Consider the following 12,242-nt stretch of genomic DNA (forward strand, 5'->3'; position numbering starts at 1 on the left):
AACTATGTGCCCTAAGGTTGGGGCACAATGCCCACACCACAGCTATGTACACTAAGCTCCTACCACAATGCCTATGCCATGCCTATGTACCCTAAGGTTGGGACACAATACATACACCACAGCTATGCACACTAAGCTCTGGGCACACTGCCTATGCCACAACACATGTACCCTAATGTTGGGGCACAATGTCTATACCACAGCTATGTACACTAAGCTAGTAGCACAATGCCTATGCCACAACTATGTACCCTAAGGTTGGGGCACAATGCCTACACCACAGCTATCTACACTAATCTCCTACCACAATGCCTATGCCACAACTATGTACCCTAACATTGGGACACAATGCCTACACCACAGCTATGAACACTACGCTCTGGGCACAATGCTTATGCCACAACTATGTACCCTAAGGATGGGGCACAATGCCTACACCATAGCTATGTACACTACGTTCTAGGCACAATGCCTATGCCACAACTATGTGCCCTAAGGTTGAGGCGCAATGCCTACACCACAGCTATGTACACTAAGCTCCTACCACAATGCCTATGCCATGCCTATGTTACCTAACGTTGGGACACAATGCCTACACCACAGCTATGTACACTAAGCTCCTAGCACAATGCCTATGCCATGCCTATGTTCCCTAAGGTTGGGGCACAATGCCTACACCACAGCTATGTACACTAAGCTCCTAGCACAATGCCTATGCCATGCCTATGTTCCCTAAGGTTGGGACACAATGCCTACACCACAGCTATGTACACTAAGCTCCTAGCACAATGCCTATGCCATGCCTATGTTCCCTAAGTTTGGGGCACAATGCCTACACCACAGCTATGCACACTAAGCTCCTAGCACAATGCCTATGCCATGCCTATGTTCCCTAAGGTTGGGGCACAATGCCTACACCACAGCTATGTACACTAAGCTCCTAGCACAATGCCTATGCCATGCCTATTTTCCCTAAGGTTGGGACACAATGCCTACACCACAGCTATGTACACTAAGCTCCTAGCACAATGCCTATGCCATGCCTATGTTACCTAACGTTTGGACACAATGCCTACACCACAGCTATGTACACTAAGCTCTGGTCACAATGCCTACACCACAGCTATGTACACTAAGCTCCTAGCACAATGCCTATGCCATGCATATGTTCCCTAAGGTTGAGGCACAACGCCTACACCACCACATTTTACTCTAAACCAGGGGCAGAATGCCTAAAACACAGTACTTTATCCTAACCTCTGGGCACATTGGATATGCCATGTGCCCTAAGCTTGAGGCACAATACCTACACCACAGCTCTGTACCCTAAACAAGGGGCACAATGCCCATGCCTCGACTATGTACCCTATGCTTGGTGCACGATGCCTATGCCTCGACTATGTACCCTAAACAAAGGGTGCAATGCCTACACCACAGCTCTAGTGTTAAACCCTAACTCCTTCTTAACAGAATGATTTTAGGGTGGTACCCCAGTGGGGCTTCATGCAGGTCTTTAGTTGTTATTATTATTATTATTATTATTATTATATTTTTGCCCAGTATTTTTGTTTCTTTTAAGCGTTGAAAAGGAAGAAGCATTTCTTTCAGTAGACACAGATGTGGATTGGTGAGGGGGGAGTGGGTGGTGGTGGGGGAGGCCTATTCTCGGTCACGTCACAGGTCACTGGGATGGGTTCATTAGCATTTCAAGGCCAATAGTTGGCTTCTAAGTCCGTTTGCACATTAAAGTAAATTAATTAACTTTGTAAGCTCATTTTTAAACTTAACTATACTGACTTACTTGCGATGCCTGATTTGTTGACACAAAACAAGCATGCTAACATGTGAGATTGCTAACTGTATTCACACTTGCAAAGCACACTTTAGACACTTTACTGAGGTCATATCTGTCCCACCAGGGTTGCCTGAACACTGAGGAGATGGGGGGCTAGATGGGGGGGGGGGCGGGCAGGGCACCCAAGCAGAGAGATGCAGAGAAGGAGGAGTTTTAAACTCTATCAACTGGAAAACACTCATGGCAACTGAGGCCCCACAGCCTGAAACCTAAACCAATGATGGGGGCAGTTTTTATGTTATGTTATGTTATGTTATTGTGATTTATACCGGGCACCGCTGCCCTGAAAAGGAAAGAGGGATGGGACGGCTTAGTGGGATAGAGAGATATGTTGTTAGCTTGAGTTCGGAAACAACAGTCACTGTGTGCTGTTTGTTTTTAGTTGGTACGGGTTAGGTCATATTTGTAGGAGTGTGTGTGGGATGGATTGTGTGTAATTGGTTAAGTTTTCTGTGATGTGTTGTGTTTAGTTTAGTTGGGTGTTACAGAGGGTGAGCAGTCTATGGTGATTTCAGGTTTCTGCTGCAGTAGAGGTGTGTGTCTTTTCTGTGGTGTGTTGTGTTTAGTTTAGTTGGGTGTTGCAGAGGGTGAGCAGTCTATGGTGGTTTCAGGTTTTAGCTGCAGTAGAGGTGTGTGTGTTGTCTATGTTGTGTTTAGTTTAATTGGTTGTTGCAGAGGGTGAGCAGTCAATGGTGGTTTCAGCTTTCTGCTGCAGTAGAGGTGTGTGTGTTTTCTGTGGTGTGTTGTTTAGTTTAGTTGGTGTTGCAGAGTGTGAGCAGTCTATGGTGGTTTCAGGTTTCTGCCGCAGTAGAGGTGTGTGTGTTTTGTTTGGTTTTTGAGGGCGAGAGTGTAGGACATTGGAACGTCTTTAGTAGGACTGGTGATGAGACCGGTCTGTGCCCTTTTCTTGCCAGGGTTATGTTGGTTTGGCTTGTATTATCGTTTGCATTGAGATGCTTTATTTCATCAGGGTATCCAGGTTTCCGTTCATTAGATTTTGTTTGTTTTTCCTTGTGTTGGCTGTTTCTTTTCGACTTTGTTTCCAGTTTTTAGTAAGTTTCTGAACTTTAGGTAATCACTGTTGTTCGTATTCCATTCAGAAAAGAGTTCTAATATTTTGCTGAGTTGCGGGAGACTGCTGATCCACCAAAATTCAACTTTGAGTACTGTTTGGGTTTGAGGCGAATGTCATTGCTGGACCTCAGTGTTCTGTTTGGTTTGTAGATGGTGTGAGGAATTCGACAATCCACACAGGGAGAGTGTGCTCGCCTGATATTTTTAAAAATGTTTAATAATGAAAATGAATGATGGGAGACCAACCTCTGAGAAATGTGTGTGGCCATTCCGCACCCATTTCATCTGCTTCCTGCACAAAACGCATAGTCACGTGAACAGGCACAGTCTCCCCGTCATATTCAGCAGGAATGTGACAGCCCAGGGTACATCAAAGCATCTCCAGAAGGGGGCAGGCACACCTTCCTACAGCCATGACAGCTTAATTTAAATATCAAAGGCTCCATGGATCTGCATTCCTTTTGTCCTCCAGCTGGTGGCAGTGCATACTAATGATAGATAATTGAAGCAAGCCTGAAGGGGCATGGTTGCCGCAATAGACAACAGGAAAGGCGGGGCTAACACCCCTTTGGTATGCAATGTTTCAACTTTAAGCTAGTTCCCACCCCCTTGTATGAAAGGCAGTAAAATGCATGTCTGAGTCCACTATCTGCCACAGGCAAACCCCTGCAGAGCTGACTCCTTTCTGGGGAGAGAAGTATGTGGTTTGGGGGAGACAGGAAGTCTGCTCCCAGCACAATCTTCAAGGGAACCCTGTACTTTAATTAAGAGTCGTAGAGGGTTCAGTTAACCAGAGAGACACTTTGATCTACAACAGACAGGGAGATGGGTGGGATTTAGGTATATGTTGTCACCCCCTTGTCTGTCCTGTTACAGAGCACTCTGGTCCTGACCTCATGCATATCAGAAGATTGTTGTTGGAGATTGGTTCAGTAAGGTAGGCTTAGCCTGCACCAATCACTGGGGCCCATTTGGCTTTAAAAGAGGGCTGAACCACTCACTTAGCAGATCATCTGAAGACTTTTCAAGTAGTAAGAAAAATGACTCATTTGGACCCTGGCTGAAGGTACAGTCTGCCTTGCATCTTCCACTAGTGAAGGAAGGCCAGGATTTCCAAGAGGGAAGCAAGATCCCTCCCCTAAACATCTCCCAAGGTCCCAAGGAACAGAGGGTGATACCAGACTCAAAGGACCCATCCAGCAGCTCCAGAACTCGTGCCCAGCCAGCACAAGGCGTGCCCTGCTAGGTGCTGCCAGCAAGCTTCCTAGGTGGGAAGTGCCAGAAAGTTTCTAAACAAAAGACAAGGCTGTTGCCTGCTAATCCCCTCCTGAGCTTTTGGCCATCCGCCTTGAAAGGACTCAAGCCCTGTGAAGAAGCTAGGAGGAGTGCCACACAAGCATCAACCAGCGTCCATCTTTTGAAGGACTTTTTTTAGAGGCCGTCGAACCACAACCGGCTGCACCACTAACTGTTGTCACGCTGCAGTCACTAAAGCCGTCCGAGACGCCTAGGCCAGCATTCCAGATCCCACAACCAACACAGAGACATCGATTCTTGACCCAGAGCCGTTGTGAAGGCCAGCCTGCAGCCGCCCGTCCAGCCTCGCTTTCCGAACTGCCTGCTGCCTGATACCCGCAGCTGTCTTCCATCTTGACCTATGTCGCAGGAGCTGCAAACCGCCGTGGAACCGACTCAACACTGCCGAGCATCAAGAACATCTCAAGCACCAGGTTCATTGCAGTTCTGTCCCCCTGGTCCTTCTGCGAAGGCCCCTAGTGACATTGCCAAATACTTGCTCCCTTGGTGCTGAAACCAAATAACCTTGAACAGTTAAGACTGATTGCTTTACCAACTACCCTCCTGTCAGTTTCCAGAGTGCAACCCATTCCTTCGTGAAACTGTCTGTCCACTGTGTTCCTTTACAGGGTGGGTTGTATTTTTTAGTGTGTTAGAACTGTCTGTTGTGATAATAATAAAGTGGATATTTTATACAACTTTGACTGGACGGCCCGTTTTATCATTGGGTACTAATTGTATTTTTGCTGTGTTTCAACTAACCAACGATCCACGACCTTGCGGCAATAAGCCTGCTGTTCCGTCCATGTTACCAAATTTGGACACAAGGTTTATAATTGACTTGTATTCCAATCTGTTTGGATCCCTTCTGGTGTGCTAGAGGTGTGGGGCTGATTGATGGTTTCGAAACCGATATTCATCCCTGGACCACCTGTGCCCCGGAAGTTCATTAGTCACATATACCCCTGGGTAACGCCCGCAACCCCAGCCAAAGCTAGGTGCTGACATTGGGTTCACAAGATAAAGAAGTGGGGGTGATGTTCACTCGTGGGAGAAAGTGAAATGGAAACACACTGAGAGAAATGTTCATCTTTTACGCACGGAAGGGAATTGCTAGCAACACAGTAATTATTGTTAAACATAAATGCCTTATCCGGGTTTCCAAGTCTAAATGGAGTCATGAAGAAAGAGACTGGTATTTCGTCCTGAGAAGGCGGGTGGGTGCATTTGGAAAGAGCTCGGCAGTGAGTCTCTGCCCGCATCACCTCTCTGCTGATTGGTCTCTGCCCTCATCACCTCTCTGCTGATTGGTCTCTGCCCGCATCACCTCTCTGCTGATTGGTCTCTGCCCTCATCACCTCTCTGCTGATTGGTCTCTGCCCGCATCACCTCTCTGCTGATTGGTCTCTGCCCTCATCACCTCTCTGCTGATTGGTCTCTGCCCGCATCACCTCTCTGCTGATTGGTCTCTGCCCGCATCACCTCTCTGCTGATTGGTCTCTGCCCGCATCACCTCTCTGCTGATTGGTCTCTGCCCTCATCACCTCTCTGCTGATTGGTCTCTGCCCGCATCACCTCTCTGCTGATTGGTCTCTGCCCTCATCACCTCTCTGCTGATTGGTCTCTGCCCGCATCACCTCTCTGCCGATTGGTCTCTGCCATCATCACCTCTCTGCTGATTGGTCTCTGCCCTCATCACCTCTCTGCTGATTGGTCTCTGCCCGCATCACCTCTCTGCTGATTGGTCTCTGCCATCATCACCTCTCTGCTGATTGGTCTCTGCCCGCATCACCTCTCTGCTGATTTGTCTCTGCCCTCATCACCTCTCTGCTGATTGGTCTCTGCCCTCATCACCTCTCTGCTGATTGGTCTCTGCCCGCATCACCTCTCTGCTGATTGGTCTCTGCCCTCATCACCTCTCTGCTGATTGGTCTCTGCCCTCATCACCTCTCTGCTGATTGGTCTCTGCCCGCATCACCTCTCTGCTGATTGGTCTCTGCCCTCATCACCTCTCTGCTGATTGGTCTCTGCCCTCATCACCTCTCTGCTGATTGGTCTTTGCCCTCATCACCTCTCTGCTGATTGGTCTCTGCCCGCATCACCTCTCTGCTGATTGGTCTCTGCCATCATCACCTCTCTGCTGATTGGTCTCTGCCCTCATCACCTCTCTGCTGATTGGTCTTTGCCCTCATCACCTCTCTGCTGATTGGTCTCTGCCCTCATCACCTCTCTGCTGATTGGTCTCTGCCCTCATCACCTCTCTGCTGATTGGTCTTTGCCCTCATCACCTCTCTGCTGATTGGTCTCTGCCCGCATCACCTCTCTGCTGATTGGTCTCTGCCATCATCACCTCTCTGCTGATTGGTCTCTGCCCTCATCACCTCTCTGCTGATTGGTCTTTGCCCTCATCACCTCTCTGCTGATTGGTCTCTGCCCTCATCACCTCTCTGCTGATTGCTCTCTGCCCGCATCACCTCTCTGCTGGGTGGCTCCTGTGTCCTCCGTTGGACCCGCTTTGAGGCATTCTATGTGTGGAGTTAACACTGGGAGCGTGTTTTGCTTGTGGCGGAATATGTGTGCACCGGGCCTGGGTGGGTTGGGGGAGAAGGTGATGCCGAGGTCAGATGCTAATTGTGTGTCTCTCTTTCCAGGGAAATGAAGGTGTTGTCGGACCGACCGGCATTGTGGGTCCCTCCGGAAACCTTGTAAGTTGTTACTCAGAAGAGGAAGTCATCCTGGTGACCTTGTTCACCCAGTCTATAAAGCCAGGGCTACCAGGAGATACCCACCAACAGAACCATTAAGCGCCAGCAGGCATCGGGCTTGCATCCACTGGGGTGAAGGTCTAAGTGGGGTGTGAGAGACGCTTCTTTCATGGGCAGCTGTGAGACACATGCCTGTCAGAATGAAGGTTTGAGGGCCTCTGAGAGATACGCCTATCAGGGTGAAGGTTTGAGGGGCTGTGAGAGACACGCCTGTGAGGACGAAGGTTTGAGGGGCCATGAGAGACACGCCTGTCGGGATGAAGGTTTGAGGGGCTGTGAGAGACGTGTCTGTCAGGAAGAAGGTTTCAGGGACTGTGAGAGACATACCTTTCAGGATGAAGGTTTGAGGGGCTGTGAGAGACATGCCTGTCAGGATGAAGGTTTGAGGGACTGTGAGAGACATGCCTATCAGGATGAAGGTTTGAGGGACTGTGAGAGACATGCCTATCAGGATGAAGGTTTGAGGGACTGTGAGAGCCACGCCTATCAGAATGAAGGTTTGAGTGACTGTGAGAGACACGCCTGTCCGGATGAAGGTCTGAGACATTTGTAAGAGACCTCTCTATCAGGGTGCAGAAAACCCATCAGGGTGAAGGTGTGACACGTGTATTGCTCTGACAGTTCGGGGGGGCCTGTGGTGGGAATTGTGGTGATTATAATTTGGGCTGTCAGGTCTGGGGGAGTTAGGTGGGGATGTGTGGGGGGTTAGTAGCAGTGATAGGAGCCTTGGTTGGGGTGCAGCATTTGGGTGAGAAGGGTCAGGCACATCTCAGAGGAGGCAGTCCTGCCAGAAGCTAGTACCACTTGCTGGCTGGCACTCAGACAGTAAGGGCATTCTGAGTACTGTAGGTGGGTGGCCACCCACTGGAGGGTCACGCAGGGCTCTAGAAGGTTTCTGATCTCCTGCTTTCAGAGCTGGACACTAACCCATGTATCATGTTTCTTTTCTAGGGGCCGAAGGGAGATAAGGGGAGCAACGGTGATATGGTAAGTGTTCGCTCGAGTCCCAGGGCGCTTCAGACATGGGCGCTTTACTTGTGGTCACAGACTCAGTACTGGCCCTGTGTCTGGAGTCGTACTTGCACCCTCCTCCGGGTGTGCTAGCAGAATACTCAGTGCCCCGGTCTAGCCCAGGCTCACTGGTTCCACAGACAACACTTGCACAAGGTCTGTCTGGGTGTCGCTCAAGAGGTCATCTCAAGGGTCACCCAAAGGTCACCCCAAGGGTCATCTCAAGGGTCATCTCAAAGGTCATCTCAAGGGTCATCTCAAGGGACATGTCAAGGGCCACCTCAAAGGTCATCTCAAGGGTCACCTCATAGGTCACCCCAAGCGTCATCTCAAGGGTCATTTCAAAGGTCATCTCAAGGGTCATCTCAGAGGTCATCTCAAGGGTCACTCAAAGGTCATCACAAGGATCATCTCATCTCAAAGGTCATCTCAAAGGTCATCTCAAGGGTCATCTCAGAGGTCATCTCAAGGGTCACTCAAAGGTCAACACAAGGATCATCTCATCTCAAAGGTCATCTGGGGATCCCCTCAAAGGTCATCTGCGGGGGGTCACTCAAAGGTTATCTACAGGGTCATCTCAAGGGACATCTCAAAGGTCATCTCAAAGGTCATCTCAAGGGTCATCTCAAGGGTCATCTCAAAGGACATCTCAGAGGTCATCTCAAGGGTCACTCATAGGTCACCCCAAAGGTCATCTCAAAGGTAATTTTAAGGGTCATCTCAAAGGTCATCTGAGGGGTCACTCAAAAGTCATCACCAAGGTCCTCTCAATGGTCACCTCATAGGTCATCTCAAGGATCACTCAATGGTCATCTCAAGGGTCATCTCAAGGGTCATCTCAAGGGTCATCTCAAGGATCACTCAAAGGTCATCACAAAGGTAATCTCAAAGATCATTTTAAGGGTCATCTCAAAGGTCATCTGACATGTCACTCAAAGGTCATCTCCAGGGTCATCTCAAGGGTCAACTCCAGGGTCATCTCAAGGGACATCTCAAGGGACATCTCAGAGGTCATCTCAAAGGTCATCTCAAGGGTCATCTCAATCCAGGTGTAAGCAAAGTGGATGCACCAACATGGCCTTTCCCGCTCTCTTTGACCCTGCGTTCACTTCACCCCATCTAACCAAGAGAAAGACCCCCACACATACTGAAGGAGTTAAGCAGAACACGACATCATACACTAAACAAGGAAACCACATTCAGTGAAAATGGAAAACCTTGGAAAAGGAACAGAAAAAACCATTACATTCAGTTCCTAAGAACTACACAACGTTACCATGGAATTATGTTATTTTCATGGCCTCGAATATAGATGTTTTTTTTAATAAAGAATAATATACATTGAAACACATCAACAATCCGTTAAGAAATTCATCTTCAATGATTCTTATATGGATTACACCCCTATCATGGGACCTTACTCAGGGGCAAAACGAAATGTTTGCTGTACAACAGGATGATTCAATACCTCAAAGATAATTAACCAGGAGTATAATCAATTAAGTGTGACCAAATCTATCATCAGATATTGACAAATTTAACACAAGCTCATGAATGAGGAATAACACTTAGAACATGTCAGAAAGAACCCATTGGTGACACTCAATGTGATCCTCAGATGCAGGCAGCCCACTGGTGCCCTACTGCCCACAGGTGGCTCCTGCCCACTGGCACCCTACTGCCCACAGGTGCCTACTGCCCTGCCACCGGTTCCCTACTGACCACAGGTGCCTACTGCCCACAGGTGCCTACTGCCCACAGTGACATACTGCCCACAGGGGCCTACTGCCCACAGGTGCCTAATGCCCACAGGGGCCCACTGCCCACGGACACCTACTGCCCGCAGGTGCCTACTGCCCACAGGGGCCTACTGCCCGCAGGAGCCTTCTGCCCACAGATGCTTACTGCCCACAGATGCTTTGCAGACAACAATTACAATGGATTCCTGGTGAATCTGCCCGCTTTTGCCAGGTGGTATTTGCGGGGGATTTCAATAGGAATCTACTGCATTAATAGTGTCTCAGGTACTCTGTGTACGTGGTGTCCTGAGGGGCTGTGAATGCACAGTGTCCTGAGGACCTGTGCATCCAGTGTCCTGGAGGCTGAGGGACTGTGCGCCCTGTGTCCTGGAGTCTGTGCACACAGTGTCCTGGGGGGCTGTACATGCAGTGTCCTGGGGGCGGTGTCATGGGGGGCTGTGCACGCTGTGTCCTGAGGGGCTGTGCACTTGGTGTCCTGAGGGACTGTGCACATGATGTCCTGGGGGGTTGTGCATGCAGTGTCCTGAGGGACTGTGCACCCAGTGTCCTGGAGGCTGAGGGATTGTGCACCCAGTGTCCTGGAGGCTGTGCACACAGTGTCCTGGTGGGCTGTACATGCAGTGTCCTGGGGGCAGTGTCTTGGGCATTGCATTGCACGCTGTGTCCTGGGGCTGTGCATGCAGTGTCCTGGGGGACTATGCACACTGTGTCCTGAGGGGCTGTGCACATGATGTCCTGAGGGGCTGGGTACATGATGTCCTGGGGGGTTGTGCATGCAGTGTCCTGAGGGACTATGCACCCAGTGTCCTGGAGGCTGTGCACAGAATGTCCTGGGGGCTGTACAGGCAGTGTCTTGGGGCTGTGCATGCAGTGTCCTGGGGGACTGTGCACACCGTGTCCTGGGGTGCTGTGCACATGGTGTCCTGGGGCTGTGCATGCGGTGTCCTGAGGGGCTGTGCACACAGTGTTCTGGAGGGCTGTGCACATGTTGTTCTGAGGGGCTGTGCACGCGTTGTCCTGGAGGCTGAGCATGCAGTGTCCTGAGGGGCTGTGTACGCTGTGTCCTGGGGGCTGTGTATAGGGTGTCCTGGGGGGATGTGCACACAGTTTCCTGTGCGGCTGTGCACGTGGTGACCTGGGGGGCTGTGCACACAGTGTCCTGGGGGGCTGTGCACGTGGTGACCTGGGGGGCTGTGCATGCGGTGCCCTTTGGGACTATGCATTAGTGATCCCCTTGGCTCTTATGTTATGATATGTTAGCTCATATAGCGCCGGCAGCCCGCAGGCATCAGGGCACTGTGCACATAGTGTTCTGCTGGGCTGTGCTCACATTGTTTCAGGGGTCTGTGGCTGTGCTCATGGAGTCCAGAGGGGGTGGGAGGGCTGTGCTCACAGTGTTCTGGGGCTGCGCTCATGGTGTCCTGGGGGGCTTTGCACGCGGTGTCCTGGGGTGATGTGCTTGCAAAGTCTGTAAACTCGTTGCCCTGTTTAACAGAAAGTCCTGTTTCTTCTTTTTTTGCAGGGATTACAAGGCCCGAGGGTAAGTCCTGCATGGCTACTCCTGCGAGTAACTTCCACTTGCTGTGTAGGGCGCCGGGGGGGGGTTCCGGGGGGTCCCCTGGGAATGAGATGCAAGCTGCTGAAGGGAACAGCCTCAGTGCCTGGCTGGGGTCCCCCTCGGAGGTAGGGGTGAAAGGAAAGCCTGGACAGTGAGAATCTATTGGGTTACTGGGCAGCTGGGGGGGGTGTTGCAGGGCCTGAGGTTCCAGGGCATGGCAAGCACGGGGTGATGAGAACTTTAGAAATTAGGGGGGGGGGCAGCTTTCTGCAGACCTGGTGGGTGCTGTTGCAGAGGAGAGAAAGGCTCTTGTTTTCACATTCCCTGAATCATTAATTTTGACTGTGTGTTTTTTCTCCCCAGGGTCCACCTGGCCCCCGCGGGCAACCAGGACCACCGGTAAGAACCTGCCCATGCCTCTCAATTCACACGCTCGGGGCGGGGGGGTCACTTGCCATGTAATCAGTTTACTCACCCGCCAAGCCCCTTAGACGCCCACACACTTCAATGGGTTGTCAAAGCACAGAGAACAAAATCGGCCCCCACTCCCAGTCACAGTCTATGTGCACTAGAAACGAAGTCCTCTATACCCATATACAGAACCAACATTATCTGCTAGACATTGAGCCCTCCGTTCCCAGGCACAGGAGCCTCAATTACACACAGAGCCCTCTATTCTATATACCCAGCCAGGATCAATGTCAAAGGTGCACGAGAACCCTGAGCACAGAACACGAACCGTCTGTCTACACTTGACACAGTGCCTTCTATACCCAGGTATATAAGCATCACTGTCTGAGTGCAATAGACACAGGGCCCGATTCATGGAATTATCTGTGCAAAAATCTGCCTTTGTCTATTCATGGAATCGAATGTACAGTACTTTTCCTGGACTTACGTGGAGCTCGCGCTATTTCGGCACC

At 50.5% G+C, this 12,242-nt stretch overlaps 1 protein-coding gene across 2 annotated transcripts in view; it reads left to right on the top strand.

Moving 5' to 3' along the window:
- Positions 1–12,242, top strand: part of COL27A1 (collagen type XXVII alpha 1 chain) — a 1,990,256-nt gene that overhangs the window by 1,827,366 nt on the left and 150,648 nt on the right. For both annotated transcript variants that reach the window (XM_069609095.1, XM_069609096.1), the window contains exons 52-55: positions 6,877–6,930; positions 7,942–7,977; positions 11,284–11,301; positions 11,683–11,718. In XM_069609095.1, coding sequence (XP_069465196.1) covers positions 6,877–6,930; positions 7,942–7,977; positions 11,284–11,301; positions 11,683–11,718 — 144 coding nt within the window. The remainder of the gene's footprint in view (positions 1–6,876; positions 6,931–7,941; positions 7,978–11,283; positions 11,302–11,682; positions 11,719–12,242) is intronic.

The sequence above is a fragment of the Ambystoma mexicanum genome, chromosome 8 (genome assembly GCF_040938575.1).
Source record: "Ambystoma mexicanum isolate Mex_15411 chromosome 8, UKY_AmexF1_1, whole genome shotgun sequence".
NCBI classification, from domain to species: domain Eukaryota; kingdom Metazoa; phylum Chordata; class Amphibia; order Caudata; family Ambystomatidae; genus Ambystoma; species Ambystoma mexicanum.